Source organism: Hyla sarda, chromosome 7, assembly GCF_029499605.1.
Source record: "Hyla sarda isolate aHylSar1 chromosome 7, aHylSar1.hap1, whole genome shotgun sequence".
NCBI lineage: Eukaryota > Metazoa > Chordata > Amphibia > Anura > Hylidae > Hyla > Hyla sarda.
The window spans coordinates 66789719-66810793 of NC_079195.1; the positions used below are offsets into that span (position 1 = coordinate 66789719).

At 41.4% G+C, this 21075-nt stretch overlaps 1 protein-coding gene across 12 annotated transcripts in view; it reads right to left on the bottom strand.

The window, feature by feature from the left end:
- The window catches only part of MYOF (myoferlin), a 228335-nt gene that overhangs the window by 118329 nt on the left and 88931 nt on the right, over positions 1 to 21075 (bottom strand). For 10 of the 12 annotated variants that reach the window (XM_056529441.1, XM_056529439.1, XM_056529437.1 and 7 more), the window contains 2 exons: positions 16318 to 16373; positions 14310 to 14401 (listed from right to left, as the gene is read on the bottom strand). In XM_056529441.1, the coding sequence (XP_056385416.1) occupies positions 14310 to 14401; positions 16318 to 16373 (148 nt within the window). Of the gene's footprint in view, positions 1 to 1764; positions 1895 to 4667; positions 4687 to 14309; positions 14402 to 16317; positions 16374 to 21075 lie in introns of those variants that run through there. The other 2 variants (XM_056529450.1, XM_056529448.1) reach the window with 2 other exon arrangements.

Below are 21075 nucleotides of genomic sequence, written 5' to 3' on the forward strand. Positions count from 1 at the left end.
TATGTTGAGACCAGAACTCTATGGAAACCTGGTAATTGGTTCTAAAGGCACCAAAATTGTCATCCAAAAAATTTGGAAAAAGTGAGAATTAAAGAAAAATAAGTAGATAACTAATATAGATAAAGAAAATCCTTACATATAAAAGTATGAAAGATCTGCTGGGAGCTGTAAATCACTGTCTGTGTAAGTGTTTCCCAAGCATGGAGCCCCCAGCTGTTGCAAAACTACAACTCCCAGCATGCCCGGACAGCCGAAGGCTGTCCGGGCATGCTGTGAATTGTAGTTTTGCAACAGCTGGGGGCACCCTGCTTGGGAAACACTGGTCTATGTAGAGGACAGGAGCTTCTTCAGGGTCCTGTACAGTACACACAGTGTTATAAAAAAGTAACATGGAGCCGACCTCACCTGGTGTCCAGAGGAGCAGGTAACCCTGGTACAGGTAAAATGTACAGAACATGTAATACCTCCCTGTAGTGTAGGGGGCGCTACTAGACATCAGTCAGTGCATACGCTTCAGTAATACAGGGGTTTTATCAGTGAATGCCTATTCTGATTGGTCGTTTCTTTCAGCCATTGACATGTTTCACAGATCTGGACTGTCTGTACATTGTATGCCGAGTCTGGTTTCAACTTACAATGGTCCAGAAAAGACCATTGTATGTTGAAACTATTGTATGTTGAGGGATCACTGTATATAACAATACTATTAAGAAGCATCTGTGCTTTCTGTGGGGTATGAATAAAGCATGTAATTAAAAGGGTCCTCTAATTTTGATAAAGCCTACTAGATTACATGACAATATGCTGATCACAAAATTTCCCCCTACTGGGACCCCCATCACTATCAGCCGTTACCTGTGGGGAATCCTGGTGGATAGACTGGGTTCATACTGAAGAATCTCGGGCTAGAGATTCTGAGGCGGCCAGCGTCAGCGCTAGGACTGCGCGTACATTACCGTCCCCATAGATAGCAATGTATTCTGGTGAGAAAATTAGATCATTCTTTCGGCGGTGAAATTTTAGTAGAAGAAACTCCGCCGCTGAAATTCCGGAGTGTAAATGGTGCAGCAGAACCCTATAGACATCAATGGGACTCGGCTGCACCAAAATTTCGGTGTGTAAATTTTTAAGCGAAATTATGCTCAGAAATTTCTCAGTGTGAACCCATCTAAGTGTTCAGTTTCCCTGCAGTGCCCCCACAGGCCATAGGATAAGGATCCTGACTTCCCTCTATTAACGCAGAATTCCCTGCTATGGTATATGAAGATGGGTTTTCTGAACTGCAGCACTTCTAGCCCACACATCTACTCTAATGTTATGCTTTGGCCTTTGCAGGTGCAGCTATATAGAGATTTAAGAATCAACTTTACTGCTTGTAGCCCTATAAACTAAAACTACAACAATAAATTTGAGAAATTAAAACAGGTTACCGTATATACTCGAGTATAAGCCGACCTGAATATAAGCCGAGGCCCCTAATTTCACCCCAAAAACCCAGGAAAAGTTATTGACTCGACTATAAGCCTAGGGTGGGAAATACATCATCCCCCCCCCCATCATTAACACCCCTGTCATCATCCCCACCCCTCTTCATCATCACCGCCTGTCAATCCCTTCATCAGTGGTCTTCAACCTGCGGACCTCCAGATGTTGCAAAACTACAACTCCCAGCATGCCCGGACAGCCATCATCTGGAGGTCCACAGGTTGAAGACCACTGCAGCCTTTGTCATCATCTAGACCCCCCCTTTAGTTTTCTACTCACCTCCCCTCGGTGGGAACTAAGGGTGAGCTGGTCTGGGCCATCTATGCTGCAGGGACCGTCCGGTGGGGAGGGTTAGTCGTTCCGGGCTGTTCATCTTAACCGGGAGGCCCTCTTCTCTGCTCCAGGCCGGCCCCGGACTAGTGATGTTGCCTTGACGACGACGCACAGGGACGTCCCTGCACAGCAGACGTCTGTGATGTCCCTGCGCATGAACGTCCCTGTGCGTCGCCGTCAAGGCAACGTCACTAGTCCGGGGCTGGCCCGGAGCGGAGAAGAGGGCCTCCCGGTGAAGATGGACAGCCCGGAACGACTAACCCTCCCCACCGGAGGGTTAGTCGGCCCAGACCAGCTCACCCTTCCTGAGTGAGTAGAAAACTAAATGGGGGTCTGGATGATGACGAAGGCCGCACTGGTCTTCAACCTGCGGACCTCCAGATGTTTCAAAACTACAACTCCCAGCATGCCCGGGCAGCCATTGGCTGTCCGGGCATGCTGGGAGTTGTAGTTTTGCAACATCTGGAGGTCCGCAGGTTGAAGACCACAGAGAAGGAATTGACAGGCGGAGAGTTCACTCGAGTATAAGCCGAGGGGGGCGTTTTCAGCACGAAAAATCGTGCTGAAAAACTCGGCTTATACTCGAGTATATACTGTATATTAGGATGTAACATGGCAACAACATTGCAGTGCCTCCATATTGCGACACAGTAAGGGTGCATTCACATCACGATTTTACCATCCTACTTTTTCTCACAATTTTTTACCTTTAATTTGTACAAATCTGTATGCCAAGTCTCCATTGACTTCCATTCAGTAATCATGTCCAACACTTGCATCAGTTTTGATCTGCATCTGAATTTGCACGATTTTAGATCGGGGGTTAAATGGTGGTTGACCACGATCTTTCGCCCAGATTCAAAATCTGCTCTAAATCGTGTCCGATTTTTTTTATAATTACGGCCTATGTAAATCGTATTGAATCGTGTGACTGTGCAATTTCATCAGATTTATGGCAAACTATTTCTTTTTACACATGTGCAGTAGCGCATCGGATGACATTTTCAGCTGTACGATTTTTTATACGATTTTAAAATCAGATACCAAACAATTTTTTTTTAATTACGATTGTATGCGATTTCAGGTAATCAGATTTTGTCCGATTTTACTGTCTGTTAATCGGATGGTAAAATCGTGATGTAAACCAGGCCTGCTGTGTATCCAAGAAGTGCAGTGGGTGGGCAGCTCTCACATCGGCACGCAGCACAGGTGAGTGCTATATTGCATATGGCGTGCATCACCATTCACCTGACATTTAGTTGGCCAGTTGTGAGAGCCATCAGCCCACAGCCTACCCTAGAAGCAACCGGACTGGTGAAAGTGAGCCAAATGGCAAAGGATACAGTACTGTATGCGTCGCAGGTCACGCACTTTAGAAGCCATCTAGAACACAATCACTGTAAGGCTGGGTTCACACTACGTTTTGTCCCATATGGGACGTCATACGGCAGGGGGAGCTGAAAACTTGTGCTCCCGTATGCCTTTGTATGCGGTCCCGTATGTAGTTCATTTCAATGAGCTGACCGGAGTGAAATGCTGACTCCGGTCGGCTCATTTTTGCCCCGTATGGAGTTTTCCACCGGACCTAAAATCGTAGTTGACCACGGTTTTAGGTGCGGTGGGAAAACCGCATACGGGGCAAAAATGAGCCGACCGGAGTCGGCGTTTCACTACGGTCAGCTCATTGAAATGAATTACATACGGAACCGCATACGGGAGCGTAAGTTTTCAGCTCCCCCTACCGTATGCGGTCCCGTATAGGACAAAACGTAGTGTGAACCCAGCCTAACTTGAAATTCCTGGGCCTCAATGTAAAATCTATTACAGCCTATCATATGGTATATAGAACAGTGTGGTAGAAGGAACTCTGGGCTGGGTACAATTGCTACCTATGCACCCCTTATAGCTGAAGCCCCTATTACTGCTATTCCAATAACTTAGAATTTAACATTGATCAATGCAAACTTCCATGGGAAATGGTAAACTTCCATGGGAAAATTATCTCCGCATCAAAATTTAGCTGAACGCATCTCCTTCCAGAATTACAATTCTAGCAATTTAAAGGGGTACTCAACTTCTGACAACCCCTATTTGTTCAAAGGGTCCCTCTACTTTAAACGTATCACAAAGTCTTCCACTGCTGTATCCGCAGTCATTCAGCTATTATCTGTGGGGGAAACCCGTATGAAAGTCCCTGCAGCATCTTCAGAGGGAAGAATGAAGCATTATACCAGTGTTTCCCAACCAGGGTGCCTCCAGTTGTTGCGAAACTACAACTCCCAGCGTGCCTGGACAGCCTTTGGCTGTCCAGGCATGCTGGGAGTTGTAGTTTTGCAACATCTGGAGGCACCCTGGTTGGGAAACACTGCATTATACATTGGCATTGAAATCGGTTATCGTGAATATTGCGAATATATTCGCTATATATTCGAAATTGCAAATATTCGCTTTTTTTCCCGCACATGTGAATATTCGCATATTCCTTCTTTTCACTTGTGGGCCAATTAGAATGATGCAAATACACTTGTCAGAGGTTATCAACAACATCCCTAGCAACCAATAGTAAAGTTGCCCACCCCCTCACTGTTTTCTTCCTCGAATACGCAAATATAACGAATACGCGAATATAGGATGAATATTTGTCTACATATTTGCGAATTATCACAAATTCGAATATGGGCAATGCCGCTCATCACTATCGACTAATAGATAAGGATCCTGAGCTGAAGATGCCCCCCCCCCCCCCCTCTATTAACTGAGAATATCTTAATTGAGTAGGTGTAAATGGGTTTGGTAAAAGAGACAACCCCTTTGTAACACAACATGGGAGCACGGGCAGCATAACCAACCTGTCGCAGATGATGGCAGGACTGGATAATTATTTCATATGTGAAAAAGGCAGCCGCACTCAGATGGGGCTCTTCCCAATCTCAGCAGGACAAAAAAGGATAGTAACAGGGAAACCTCTTCAGATATAATGCAAAATAACAAGCGTAACCCAGCCAGGAAATAATGAGTAACATAGGAATGTGCAGGCCTTACTGCTAGCAGCGGGGCGTACATGATTTCAAGTGTTACTAGGAAACCAGAGGGGTCTCTGGATAGTCACAGGCCGATAACCACATCGAATATTTCTCTTATCCAAAGACAAAACTCTTTCCTTGAAGAGGAGTTGGATGGTTGCATGAATGGAACAAGATGAAAAATTCATTTATGTGTGCTGTACAGAAACCTGATCCCATAACTATACCGATAACTATGATGAAGGCAAAGAGGATGTGCTGTGCACACATGACTTTTTATTGTTTATGTAAAATAGTCTTGTATACAATCATGTGACCAAAAAGTACAAAAGGAATGTTGTAGAGGGTAAATGACTGTAAATCAGTAGTACAGTGTCCATTTTGGGACATCGTCAATCGTCAGCCGTAAATCCGTCCTCCGTCAGGTGAAACGGCGTCCCGCCTCCTCCCTCGGGCCAATCTCAGTCAGGCGTCAGCCGCAACTCCCTCCTTTGTCATCCTAATGTCTTTCATCCGAAACTCCGTCATCACTAAGACTAAAAACGTTCCTGCCGTGTAGTAGAGCCGAGTCAGTGTCGGCTCTCTGCTATATGGGTTTTGCTGTACACGCTATTCAATGTCCAAGTGGTGAAATTACTGAGAAACTCAGGCGGTGCAGGATAACGATTTTTATTTATATGAATTGGGACAACGCGTTTCGGCATCCACTGATGCCTTCCTCAGGTCCACTTAACAATTCCCATATTTCTATGTTCAATGTGGGAGAGCTGGAGGATGATCCTGTCTTGGCGTCTGCACCGCTGCTGGTCTGTGTCCGACACAGCACCGCTGCTGGTCTGTGTCCGACACAGACCAGCAGCGGTGCAGACGCCAAGACAGGATCATCCTCCAGCTCTCCCACATTGAACATAGAAATATGGGAATTGTTAAGTGGACCTGAGGAAGGCATCAGTGGATGCCGAAACGCGTTGTCCCAATTCATATAAATAAAAATCGTTATCCTGCACCGCCTGAGTTTCCCAGTAATTTCACCACTCGAGCAGCGCCTCCACTGTACCGGCTTCTTTTCACCCTTTCTCCTCACATTGCATATCGGCTCCTTATTTAGGAGCTCGATGCCGGTGGGAGAGCAGAAGCTCATCCAATACTAGGGCTGCACAAGTACCAGTACGGCCCCTCCAAGGTCGGTATATCACTGTTGGTGTGGTGGAGGGTGCACATCAGTGAATACATTTCTCTCAGGGAGCGCCCCCTGCACCTTTTTCTCCCCTCTCGTTTTCTAGCTATTCAATGTCGGCTCTGCTATACAGACTCTGTAGCACATGTAATGACTGTAGTACACACGTGCAAGTTTCACAGTTTTGACTATACAATGCTGTGCAGCGTCGGCTCTGCTATGCGGCAGGAAGTTGCGTCTGAGGGAGAATTGTCTGAGGCTGATGGATGACGGCGATTGGCGAGAGGGAGGAGGTGGGACACCGTTTCACCTAACGGAGGAGGGAGTTGTGGCTGATGGCGATTGGTCCGAGGGAGGAGACGAGACGCCGTTTCACCTGACGGAGGACAGAGTTACGGCTGACAAGGTCTTAAAATGGACACCGTACAGTAGGAAAGAATGAGAGTAGCTATAGTCATAAAAACCATGAAGTGAAAAAAATATAAGTTTTCCTTGTGTTGAAGAATGTGCTCTGGTTCAGGCCATTCTATGAACAAGTGCTGGACTTTAGCTAGAGCTATCGGTCAATGTGGTGTTAATAAGAACAGTAAACCTGCAACAATCCATAACTAACCCAAGAATAGATTAACAGATTTTCTGGACTGTTGGAATTTACAGGTGTTGTATGGTTTGGGCTCCTTTATGCTGCAAAACTCGCTGCAGTATCTGATCACAGAAATCTCATCATTGATATGACTTTAGATAATTCAGGGCCCAATCTATTAGTTAAAGGGGTTCTCCGGTGGAAAACATTTTTTTTTAAATCAACTGGTGCCAGAAAGTTAAACAGATTTGTAAACCACATCTATTAAAAAACGTTACCCTTCCAGTACTTTTAAGCAGCTGTATGCTACAGAGGAAATTATTTTCTTTTTGAATTTCTTTTTTGTCTTGTCCACAGTGCTCTCTGCTGACACCTGATGCCTGTATCAGGAACTGTCCAGAGCAGCATAGGTTTGCAATGGGGTTTTTCTCCTGCTCTGGACAGTTCCTGATATTGGCATCAGGTGTCAGTAGAGAGCACTGTGGACAAGACAAAAAAAAATTCAAAAAGAAAAGAATTTTTTCTCTGTAGCTGCTAAAAAGTACTGGAAGGTTATGGATTTTTTAATAGAAGAAATTTACAAATCTGTTTAACTTTCCGACACCAGTTGACTTAAAAAAAATATATTATAATAATAATAATTAAATATATATATATATACACACACATACATATATATATTTATATTTATATTTATATATATATATATATATATATATATATATATATATATATATATATATTTTTTTTTTTTTTTTTTTTTTTTTTCCCCACTAGAGTACCCCTTTAAGCCCTAATAGGTGCTGTGTGGTCTTCTTCATTTTTTCTCCTCCATAATATGTACAATGGTGTACATGGGACCCCACAGTCGGAAGTCTACTAATAGATACCCCTTTTAAAGCAGTGTATCGTACTATAGCAGCTCTCAGTCCAAAAAGCAACAACAAAGGTCTTATGTGATCAAGACATCTTGTTTCAGCCACTTCTTATATGGAAATCAGCCATCTCCGTTCCTCACCGAGGTCTGGGTTCAGGACACAACTTACTTCATTCCTGTTTTACATTGGAGGCTTTGAATGCAGTTATGATCCTAATGATACAGTAGCTCTGGTTAATGCATGATGCAGGTTATATTCCTATTACTTATCACCTAATGGAACAGCCAAAAGCTTCTGCAGCACAATAAGTCACATGCCTTTACTCCATAGTCACCACTCTATTCCAAATGTTAATCATTGAATCTAACACATTATTCTGCTCAATGCCCAGCACTGCACTCAACCAAAGGTTCATAAAATCCCATACCCATAACTTACATTCTGCACAGTACCAATACCTTATAAACCCCTCACATTAATATTTTCAGGACTTTTTCCATGATGCACCTGTAGGGTCTTTCCTTGGTTAGAACTCCAGGCTTCATTGTTTTGTATGTTACAGAAGCACAGCCCTTACTTAGCAGCAGACAGACCTTTTCTGTATAGTTTGTGAAATATGGGTTAGGTGATCTACCATGGATAGGCATGTGGCATATGAAGAGGACAATATCAAAAATGTTAACGTCGGATCTGCGGTGAGTGCAGAAACCCTCTCATTTACATTTTTTATTTGTTCTTCTATACTTGTTCTTGTCCTAGCACCACCGCACCACCTTACAGACTTGTGAGGTTTGTGAACATGGTTTTTGCAGGACTATTGTTTTCATGGTAATTATATTTGGGCGTTTTCTCCTAATGGTGCCTATATACACTTCCCTTTTTGACTAGTTTACCGTATACACTCATATTAAGTTACTTATTGTAAAGTGCTCCATAGCCATCTGGGACCAGATTTTTCAAACTGTGTGAAAGAAAAAGTAGACTGATTTTCCCACAAGAACCAATCACAGCTCAGCTAACGAGCTGAGGTAAAGTGAAAGCTGAACTGTGATTGGTCACTGTGGGAAAAAAAAAAAATCACAATTTTTCCTCTCACACAGTTTGATAAATCTGGGCCCTAGAGCTTTTAGAATTTATTAGGTAGTGTGCAAGACTCATGTCAACTAAAAGCACTGTAAGTTCATTCATATATTTTTCATTAGAAAATTCTATTGACACATTTCAACACAAACCAACAAAGATGCGCTTTTCCCACGTTAGTGCAAGAGAGGCCTATTGGTAGATGCAAACGGGGCACTACTACCTATAGGGTGGCCACACACACACAGTATTTTGGTTAGTATTTTCAGCCAATAACCAGAGTGAAACCAAAAGAGGAAAAAGCCTTAAATTGAAAACATTTGCATCTATGTTCTTTGTGTTGGGCCGGGGGCCCACTTCTAGTTTGTGCTAAAAATACTGAAGAAAATAAGGACCAAATACTGAACACGCCTGTGAACCCAGTTGTAGATATTTTTTTGTACAACCTCATTGCTAAACAACATTTTTCTTCCCATTCCAATATCATGACTATTTTTTTGCTTATATAATAGTAGATTATACACAGTGACTATTTTATACATTGGAATATAAAGTCATCGGCTAGAAGACCCCATGCCCTTGCTAAGTATCCATGATATGGACAACCTTCATCTACCGGCTTCCAAATTCAGACCTGGGAGCAGGAGACGTAATCGCTAATAACCATTAATAGGTATGCTGGGCATCCTTTCCAATTTCTACACAGCACTCGGTACTTTTACATTCACATACTCATTTGGTTATGCAAATAGTGATGTTTGGTGGCCAAATAGATCAGATATCTGATATTTTATTACCTGCTGTTGTTCCCTTTAATATTTTTGTTAATGGCAATGGTTACATACTGACTCATGTACAAACACTGGCTCTGAATGTTGCTCATGGTGGGAATAGGAGATCCACACCTATCGCTTGTGTATTTTCTTATAAAGAGAGATATGAGGTGAACCTCTCACCCCACCCATGCTATTTGCTGATATTAATTATACATACAAAGATAAGCTCACTAAAACAAATATACCAAAGAAGAAGGATGTATACTATGTGAAAGGGAAACGGGAATAAAGAAACAAAAACACAACCTTAAAAGGGTTAGTAAGTCGACATGAAAGAAGATCTTGAAGTATTTAAAGGGGAAGTCCATCTATGTCATTTCAGAGATGGGAAAAAGAAGAGGCAAGTGAGCTTTGTGAATAGTGCTATGGCGGGGGTCCTGTGTAAGCGTCTGTTTTTACTGTAATTCACTTTTACTTGTAGTCACAAGGGGATTAACCTAATATAAAGAACCTAAGTGAAAGCTCAAGTTTACCCAAATAAAAAAGTTAAGCAAACTGCGACATCATGAGAGCTGGTTTTCTTTTGGTTGCGATTATTTAGCTTAGAGGAAAGTTGACATGTCACAAGTTTTGATCGGTGGGGCTCGGGTTGTTCAGACCCTCACGATCGCCAAAGCAAGCTGGGAGAAGTGCAAGGTTAGGTGCTTCACTCCCCAGCTCTGCAGGAGACGTGCTTTATAGACTTAAAAAGGGGTACTCCAGTGGAATTTTTTTTTTTTTTTAAATCAACTGGTGCCAGAAAGTTGAACAGATTTGTAATTTGTAAATTACTTCTATTTAAAAATTGCAACCCTTCCAGCACTTATCAGCTGCTGTATACTACAGAGAAAGTTCTTTTATTTTTTTAATTTCTTTTCTGTCTGACCACAGTGCTCTCTGCTGACACCTCTGTCCATGTCAGGAACTGTCCAGAGCATGAGAGGTTTGCAATGGGTATTTGATCCTACTCTGGACAGTTCCTGACTTGGACAGAGGTGTCAGCAGAGAGCACTGTGGTCAGACAGAAAAGAAATTGAAAAAGAAAAGAACATCCTCTGTAGAGTACTGATAAGTACTGGAAGGATTAAGATTTTTAAATAGAAGTAATTTACATATCTGTTTAACTTTCTGGCACCAGTTGATTTAACCCCTTAAGGACTCAGCCCATTTGGGCCTTAAGGACTCAGACAATTTTATTTTTACGTTTTCATTTTTCCTCCTTGCCTTCAAAAAATCATTACGCTTGTATGAGGGCTTGTTTTTTGCGCGACCAGTTGTCCGCTGTAATGCAATCACTCACTTTCCCATAAAATGTATGGCACAACCAAAAAAATACTATTTGTGTGGGGAAAGAAAACTGCAATTTTGCAAATTTTGGGAGGTTTTGTTTACACGCCATACAATTTACGGTAAAAATGACACGTGATCTTTATTCTTTGGGTCATTACGATTAAAATGATACCCATGATAATATAATTTTCTATTACTGTTGCGCTTAAAAAAAAAAAATCGCAAACTGTTTAACCAAATTAGTACGTTTAAAATTCCCCTATTTTGAAGACCTATAACACTTTCATTTTTCCGTATAAAGGGCGGTATGAGAGCTCATTTTTTGCACCGTGATCTGTACTTATTATTGATACTATATTTGCTTATATAAAACTTTTAATACGTTTTTAATTAATTTTTTTGGGAATAAAATTTTATAAAAAAGCTGCTATTTTGGACTTTTTTTTACGTTCACGCCATTCAACGTACTGTATCATTAACATTTTATTTTAATAGTTCGGATATTTACGGACGCGGCGATATCAAATATGTATATAAAATATTTGTTTACACTTTTTGGGGGTGAAATAGGGAAAATGGGACAATTTACGTTTTTATTGGGGGAAGGGATTTTTCACATTTTTTTAACTTTTATTTTTAAACCTTAATAGTCCCCGTAGGGGACTATTTATAGCAATCATTCGATTGCTAATACTGTTCAGTGCTATGCATAGGCCATGCTATGCATGGCACTGATCAGTATTATCGGTCATCTTCTGCTCTGGTCTGCTCGATCGCAGACCAGAGCAGAAGACCTGTAGAAGGCAGGGGAGAAGGTGAGTGGACCTCTCGCTGCCGTTCTGGATGATCGGATCGCCGCGGCAGCGCTGCGGGCGATCCGATCATCCATTCAAAGTACCGCGATGCTGCAGATGCCGTGATCTGTATCGATCACGGCATCTGAGGGGTTAATGGCGGACATCCGTGCGATCGCGGATGTCCGCCATTAGGGGCGGGTCCCTGGCTGCTATCAGCAGCCGGGACCTGCCGCGCATGACGTAAATGCATAGGACGTAAATGTACGTCCTGGTGCGCTAAGTACCAGCTCACCAGGACGTAAATTTACGTCCTGCGTCGTTAAGGGGTTAAAAAAAAAATTCCCACCGGAGAACCCCTTTAAAGTGAGATCGCAGCGAGACAGGGAGAGAAGCACTCAGTGGCACCCTTATTCAGGCTCCTGTTAAAGATTGTGGGGGTCTAAACACCAAGGCCGATCAAAACTTTTGACAGTTCAAAAAATTACCGGGGCACTTAAAAAGTTAGGGCACTGAATAAGGCTCGGCTCACACTTCGTATGTTGATCAGTACCTGTCAGATCCGACAAAAAAGAACAAAACTGTTATAAGTTACTCAGTACCTAATCCTGGTCATGTACATGTAATATACATCACCCATATTTCACTAAACTGCATATTACAGCTGCTCAATGTACAGGGTGGGCCATTTATATGGATACACCTTAATAAAATGGGAATGGTTGGTGATATTAACTTTCTGTTTGTGAAACATTAGTAAATGTGAGGGGGGAAACTTTTCAAGATGGGTGGTAACCGTGGCGGCCATTTTGAAGTCAGCCATTTTGAATCTAACTTTTGGTTTTTAAATAGGAAGAGGGTCATGTGACACATCAAACTTATTGGGAATGTCACAAGAAAAACAATGATGTGCTTGGTTTTAACGTAACTTTATTCTTTCATGAGTTATTTCCAAGTTTCTGACCACTTATAAAATGTGTTCAATGTGCTGCCCATTGTGTTGGATTGTCAATGCAACCCTCTTCTCCCACTCTTCACACACTGATAGCAACACTGCAGGAGAAATGCTAGCACAGGCTTCCAGTATCCATATACACTGCTATATACTACTATATACACTGCAGGAGAAATGCTAGCACAGGCTTCCAGTATCCGTAGTTTCAAGTGCTGCACATCTCATATCTTCACAGCATAGACAATTGCCTTCAGAAGATTTTTTCAGTGAGGAGGCAAACTTTTATGTGAATGATGAAGTTAACAAACAAAACCACCGCTATTGGTCTGACACTAACCCACATTGGATAGATCCCTCCAAGACTGTTGGAACACAAAAATTGATGGTATGGTGTGGTATATGGGGTACAAAGATAGTGGGGCCATTCTTCATCAATGAAAACCTCAAGGCCACTGGATATGCGAAATTGCTACATGAAGATGTGTTTCCCTCTTTATGCACTGAAGCTGGCACGTTCCCCAAGTTTTTCGAGCAAGATGGTGACCACCACATTATGGGTGTCAGGTCCGAGCATTCCTAGATGAACAGTTTCCTTCAAAGTGGATTGGTCGTCGTGGGCCAGTTGAATGGCCACCAAGGTCTCCCGATCTGACCCCCTTAGACTTTTATCTTTGGGGTCATCTGAAGGCGCTTGTCTATGCTGTGAAGATACGAGATGTGCAGCACCTGAAACTATGGATACTGGAAGCCTGTGCTAGCATTTCTCCTGCGGTGTTGCTATCAGTGTGTGAAGAGTGGGAGAAGAGGGTTGCATTGACAATCCAAGACAATAGGCAGCACATTGAACACATTTTATAAGTGGACAGAAACTTGTAAATAACTCATGAAAGAATAAAGTTACGTTAAAACCAAGCACATTATTGTTTTTCTTGTGAAAATCCCAATACGTTTGATGTGTCACATGACCCTCTTCCTATTGAAAAAACTAAAGTTGGATTAAAAATGGCCGACTTAAAAATGGCCGCCATGGTCACCACCCATCTTGAAAAGTTTCCCCCCTCACATATACTAATGTGTCACAAACAGGAAGTTAATATCACCAACCATTCCCATTTTATTAAGGTGTATCCATATAAATGGCCCACGCTGTAGTTTCCATTGTCTCAAAGAGAGGGAGGGGGGGCCCTTTCTTGCCTGTACTGTGATGACTCCTCCCCCCCCCCCCCCCCCTCTTACTCACTGCTCTCCTGCACTGTAACTCTTTCCTCTCTGGTTTTATACTGTACACACACAATGATTATTTCAGATTGCCTGTACTCTACCACCAAAAGACAATATGTGAGTGTATAACTTACATCTTTTCTAAATTAGTGCAAAGGTTTAGTGCTAAAAGTACAGGCTGTGTTCCTCCTGCAGCCTTGTCAATCAGCCATCTGGTGTCCAGGACCCTTGGACACATTCATCTTGCTGTGGGACTCATCAGTGACCCAGGAGGTATGGGGGACGCCCTAGTGGTGGGTATTTCAAAGGCAGTTTTCTTATATGTGAAAATTCTTTAAAGTAGTATATTAGAAAACTATTGTTTTGCCAAGATGTACAACACTGTTATATCTTTTAGTGCCCATTTAATAAAAAACGGAAGTGGAACCGACAGAAAAGAAACTATGATGGAAAAAATTGCACCTTTTTATGCGTTTTGTCCCATTCCTGGTTCTGGCTAAAAATTCTACAAATAAACACAGCCTTATAGACAATTAGAAGGATCATATTTAATCCCATGTCTCCAAGTGCAACACAGACACCAACCAGCACACTAGATAAGGTAGCACTGCACCAGCTGGAGAGTAACAGGTTGGATAGCCATGCAAGAAATAATAATAGAAATAGATAACCTACTTGTCTTTTCCAATAGTTTCAAAATCCTTCACAATGACTTCCAAGGATGAGGAGTAGTCAAGGGGTATTCCCTTCAGATCAAACTCAATGAGCTGGAAGATAAGAGCATGAAACAGACTATATGTAGCTGTATGTTAACCACAAGGAATTCACATCATAACACAGATAGTATCGTCACATAAAGCTCACTCTCCACCCCAAGTCATGCGATTCTTAATCCAATTAGTTTCCTTACACGCTAATAAGTTCAAGACAAAAAAATGTTGTTCATGCACAAATTGAATGAACTATATATAAATACACAACAAAAAACAAAAACAGTCATATGGACAGGGGTTAATAACTGCTCCAATGGACCAGACCATCCATGAACTAGATGCTGCACATATTCCCCGCAGATCACTGTTGGGCACAAGGGTTAAGGGGGCTATAAATGTGATAACTTTTTTTGTACAGGTTTGTACTATTTCAATGAATTATTCTTTTTTCCATTAAATGTAACAAAAAAATAAAGAATTTATATAATATCTTTGGTTTGTGCCCTTTAAGTGAACCCTATAGGGGAGATTTAATAAAACCTATTCGGAGGAAAATTTGGCGAGTTGCCCATAGCAACCAATCAGATCACTTCTTTAAAATTTTGAAAAGGGCTCTGTCAGAGGACGAGCTCACAGCTAGCTTCCCTTCTACATGTTGTTGGTCTGCCCTTTTGTGTTCCTGGGGTACCCGTTAGTAGAGCAGCGGTGTATAGCATCAGTCACCCAAGTTTGGGTATACATGTTTTTTTATTTGGGTGGCTGGCCCTTTAAGGGAGGGAGTGTTTGTGGGAAGAAAAAGAGGGAATGAGGGTCAAAAGTTTAAGGGGAGGAGCTGGTTAGGGGGTATTTATGGGCAGGAGGGGAGGAGGAGGAGTTTAACTCTGGCAGGAGAAGAGCCAAGAGAGGTCAAACCCGCCCTTTTTCTTGTCCTTTGGTTGCTGGGTATAATGTGGCAGGGTATGGCAGATCAAAAGGGTCCTTGGAGGTAGTATTTGCAGGCATTGCAGAGAATGGCGAGGAAATTAAGGAATGGTGTTGACAGCTGTTTGGGACACAACTGGGATAGGCCTCCTGGTGGTGGCACTAACGCTTGTGGGTGCTCTTGGGTCAGGTGAATGCGGCCAAGGGTAAAATTGTTAGTGGAAAGGTTGGTTAGGAAACATTTAGATGGCTATAGTCCTCCAGGGACCCCTTTGTTGCATGGGTTTTCACGGAAGTTTATAGTGTTTGATAAAGTTAATACTGTATTTAAATATTTAATTATTTTGTTAATAAATGTGCCCGACCGGACCATTTTTCACCACAGCAACGGTCTGTTTTTTTGTGGGAAAAGGGGGAGGTGGAATGGGGTGGTGGGTGTTGTGTGGTATGTAGTTTGAATCCCCCATTGTGAATCTAACGTCCCTCCAGTCGAGGACTTGTCCATAGTTCCCAGTAGGTGGCCTTAAAGGGGTATTCCAGGAAAAAAATTTTTTTAAATATCAACTGGCTCCAGAAAATTAAACAGATTTGTAAATTACTTCTATTAAAAAATCTTAATCCTTTCAGTACTTATGACCTTCTGAAGTTAAGGTTGTTCTTTTCTTTCTAAGTCCTCTCTGATGACACGTGACTCGGGAAACGCCCAGTTTAGAAGAGGTTTGCTATGGGGATTTGCTTCTAAACTGGGCGTTTCCCGAGACAGGTGTCATCAGAGAGGACTTAGACAGTAAAGAACAACCTTAACTTCAGAAGCTCATAAGTACTGAAAGGATTAAGATTTTTTAATAGAAGTCATTTACAAATCTGTTTAACTTTCTGGAGCCGGTTGATACATATATAAAAAAAAAGTTTTTTCCTGGATAACCCCTTTAAACATTAATTCTAAGAATAATTAAAACTATTAATATTTGCTAAAAAAGAAAACGCCTCCAGGGAAGTATCCTTTAAGGACAAACCACTAAAACAAACCGACATTGGTGCACACTTACCTGATTCCATACTGGGTTAAGTTCACTGTCTATGGACTTGGTTTTCTTTTTCTCTCCTGTAAAGAGAAGAACAGATCAGCACATGAAAGGATCCATAGAGGATACACTAAGGGACTATATACGGTTGTAGGAATTGTAAATGTTACCCCCGCCAGGATGTAGACCCCTTACGTTTCACATTAGTCAAGCAGATGGAACTAATATCGTTTTGTGTAAGTAGTCACATTTCTGAGCTTTTAGCTAGGAATATAGTTGAATGACCAAAAATAATTCTATTGTATATCCTAGAAGATAGAGGTAAGGATCAATGAAACACTTTCTTTGAATTCCAAAAATTTAATTTACATAAAGGGGTCGTGACTGTTACCATAAGGGAGAACGCCACTTGAGAAGTTCAAACATGAGTTTAGAGAAAAAAATTAAAAAGTATATTAGATGCAAGCTAAAAGTCTACAAAACAACGTAAATACATTTGCAGAGATTTGTCAAAACTAGTGCAGAGGAAAAGTTGACCATTTGCCCATAGCAACCAATCAGATCACTTCTATAATTTTTAAAAAGCCTTTGAGACCTAAAGGAAGCAGCGCTCTGATTGGTTGCTATGGGCAACTGGTCAACTTTTTCTCCGCACACGTCCTTCAGATTAGGGCCTCATCTGGCTGGCCTAATGTTTGCACAGAGCTTGCTCCAGCTATTTCCATTCTGCAATGAGTATATACTCCACCATGCAAACCTAAGTGCTCCAACGCAGTGGTCTCAAACTGTGGCCCTCCAGATGTTGCAAAACTTTAACTCCCAGCATGCCCGGACAGCAGTTGGCTGTCCGGCCATGCTGGGAGTTAAAGTTTTGCAACATCTGGAGGTCCACACTTTGAGACCACTGTATTAGAGAAACACTGAGCTGCTTCAGATAGGTCTGTCGAAAGACTGCTAAAAGTTTCCAATAGCATAAATGTCATCACAACCCATAAATCATGAAATGTAAATACAAAAAGTCTGTTTTATGTGTACTTCAGATCCATAAATGAAAGTTAAAGGGGCATTCCAGGCAAAAACACATATACATATTATATATATATATATATATATATATATATATATATATATATATACACACACACACATATATTATATATATATTATATATATATATATATATATATATATATATATATATATATATCTATATATATATATATCTATCTCAACTGGCTCCGGAAAGTTAAATAGATTTGTAAATTAGTCCATGTAGAAAATAAGACGGCACTCACCCAGGTAGTTGCTGATGAATATTCTTTATTCCATGTAGGAAATCAAGCGGGAAGGTGCAGTGTCAGGCAGGTATCACGGCAGGGACGCTGGAGTCCACAGTGTGATGGCAGATTTGTAAATTACTTCTGTTAAAAATCTTAATCCTTCCAATAGTTATTAGCTTCTGAAGTTTTCTGTCTAACTGCTCAATGATGATGTCACATCCCGGGAGCTTTGCATGATGGGAGAATATCCCCATAGGAACTGCACAGCTCACGGGATGCGAGTCATCAGAGAGCAGTTAGACAGAAAAATACAACTTAACTTCAGAAGCTAATAAATATTGCAAGGATTAAGATTTTTTAATTTAAGTAATTTACAAATCTGTTTAATTTTCCGGAGCCAGTTGATATATATATATATATATATATATATATATATATATATATATATATAAAAAAGTTTTGGCCTGGAATACCCCTTTAAGCAATTTTTATCTTTAAAAAGGGGTACTCCACTGAAAAACATTTTCTTTTCAATCAACTGGTGCCAGAAGGTTAAACAGATTTGTAAATTATTTCTATTCAAAAATTTTAATCCTTCCAGTACTTATCAGCTCCTGTATACTACAGAGGAAATTCTTTCCTTTTGAAGTTGTTTTCTGTCTGACCACAGTGCTCTCTGCTGACACCTGTGTCCATGTCAGGAACTGTCCAGAGCAGGAGAGATTTGCTATGGGGATTTGCTCCTATTCCGGACAGTTCCTAAAATGGACAGAGGTGTCAGCAAAGAGCACTTGTGGTCAGGCAGAAAGAAAATTCAAAAAGAAAAGAACTTCCTCTGTAGCATGCAGCAGCTGATAAGTACTGGAAGTATTAAGATTTTTAAATAGAAGGCATTTACAAATCTGTAAATTTTTGGAACCACTTGATTTTAAAGAAAATGTTTTCTGGCGGAGTACCCCTTTAACCCCTTAAGGACTCAGGGTTTTTCCGTTTTTGCACTTTCGTTTTTTCCTCCTTACATTTTAAAAATCATAACCCTTTCAATTTTCCACCTAAAAATCCATATTAGGGCTTATTTTTTACTTTTCTACTTTGCAGTGACATTAGTCATTTTACCCAAAAATGCATGGCGAAACGGAAAAAAAAATCATTGTGCGACAAAATCGAAAAAAAACCCCGCCATTTTGTAACTTTGGGCTTCCGTTTCTACGCAGTGCATATTTCGGTAAAAATTACACCTTATCATTATTCTGTAGGTCCATACGGTTAAAATGATACCCTACTTATATAGGTTTGATTTTGTTGCACTTCTGGAAAAAATCATAACTACATGCAGGTAAATTTATACGTTTAAAAATGTCATCTTCTGACCCCTATAACTTTTATTTTTCCACGAACAGGGCGGTATGAGGACTCATTTTTTGCGCCGTGATCTGAAGTTTTTATCGGTATGATTTTTGTTTTGATCGGACTTTTTGACCACTTTTTATAAATTTTTTTAATGGTATAAAAAGTGACCAAAATACGCTTTTTTGGATTTTGGAATTTTTTTGCGCGTACAACATTGACCGTGCGGTTTAATTAATGATATATTTTTATAGTTCGGACCTTTACGCACGCGGCGATACCACATATGTTTATTTTTTTTTTTTTTACACTGTTTTATTTTTTTATGGGAAAAGGGGGGTGATTCAAACTTTTATTAGGGAAGGGGTTAAATGACCTTTATTAACACTTTTTTTTTTAATTTTTTTTGCAGTGTTATAGGTCCCATAGGGACCTATAACACTGCACACACTGATCTCCTATGCTGATCACTGGCATGTATTAACACGCCTGTGATCAGCATTATCGGCGCTTGACTGCTCCTGTCTGGATCTTAGGCACGGAGCAGTCATTCGTCGATCGGACACCGAGGAGGCAGGTAAGGGCCCTCCCGGTGTCCGATCAGCTGTTCGGGACTCCGCGATTTCACTGCGGCGGTCCCGAACAGCCCGACTGAGCAGCCGGGATACTTTCAGTTTCACTTTAGAAGCAGCGGTCAGCTTTGACCGCCGCTTCTAAAGGGTTAATACCGCACATCGCTGCGATCGGCGATGTGTGGTATTAGCCGCGGGTCCCGGCCGTTGATGAGCGCCGGGACCGAAGCGATATGATGCAGGATCGCGGCGCGATCCCGCTTCATATCGCGGGAGCCGGCGCAGGACGTAAATATATACATCCTGCGTCGTTAAGAGGTTAAAAGGGGTTATCCAGGAATAGAAAAACAAAGCTACATTCCTTCTTTTATATTTCTCATTCCTTTTGAAAAAACACTTCCGGCTTTGGCTCAAACTGCAGTGGCATTTTTTTCCAAAAACCCCAGGAAAAAAAAACCTGTGTGGAAACCTTGCCTTAAAAGGGGTACTCCATGGTGAAAACCATTTTTCTTTTAAATCAACTGGTGGCAGAAAGTTAAACATATTTGTAAATTACTTCTATTAAAAAATCCAGTACTTATTAGCTGCTGAATGCTACAGAGGAAATTCCATTCTTTTTGGAACACTGATGACATCACGAGCACAGTGCTCTCTGCTGACATCTCTGTCCATTTTAGCAACCAAATCCCACTAAGGACAACAATAAATAAAAGACTTTCCTCTGTAGTATTCAGCAGCTAATAAGTACAGGAAGGATTGAGATTTTTTTTTTTTTTAAACTGGTTTTATTGTAAATGCATAACTAAGACAAAGGCCAGTACAATAAACAGCATCAATATCAAGAACATGGAGGTCACATATGTACCACAGAGGTATGGTCGGATCATCATCAGACATCAATATGCATATCAATAAAAGTTAACAACAGTCAACCACAATTAAAGAAACCAACCACTTTCAGTGGGAACCATGACGAACATGAGACAAGACACACAAACATGTAAGAACAAGAGGGTGCACAAAAGACGAGTACCCGGGCTGTAGAAAGACCAGTAAGCAAAGACGAGGGAGAAGAAAGAGAGGAGAAGAAAAAAAAAGAGAAAAAAAAGGGGGGAGGGAGAAAAGAGAAAGGAGAGGAAAAAGAGAGAGATAGGAGGGGGGTCGGGGGGAGGGAAGGGATGGAAGGGGGGACCATCCGCACCATCAGATATCCTCCCTATAAGGGGAGCAGACCGTGGGATAAAACGCAATTATGTAGATAGTTGATCCCTGATAAGAAATCGAGAAGCCGTGAAGTTTGCCTGAGGAGAAGCGCACCAAGCAGACCAAATTTTGTAGAACTTATATGGGTTCTTACGATTCTTGTATACAACATACTCATAATTCACAGAAACGTTGACTAGGGCCTTCCAGCCGGATATAGTCGTGGGGTCTCGGGTCCATCCACCGCAGGGCTATAGCCTTACGGGCTAAGAACAACACTTCCCTGAAAAAACGTCCTCTCTAGAGGGGACCAATGCTCCTCGTCCAGTATACCCAATAGGCACACCCTAAGGGACAGGGGCACAGGGTGTTGAGTCAAA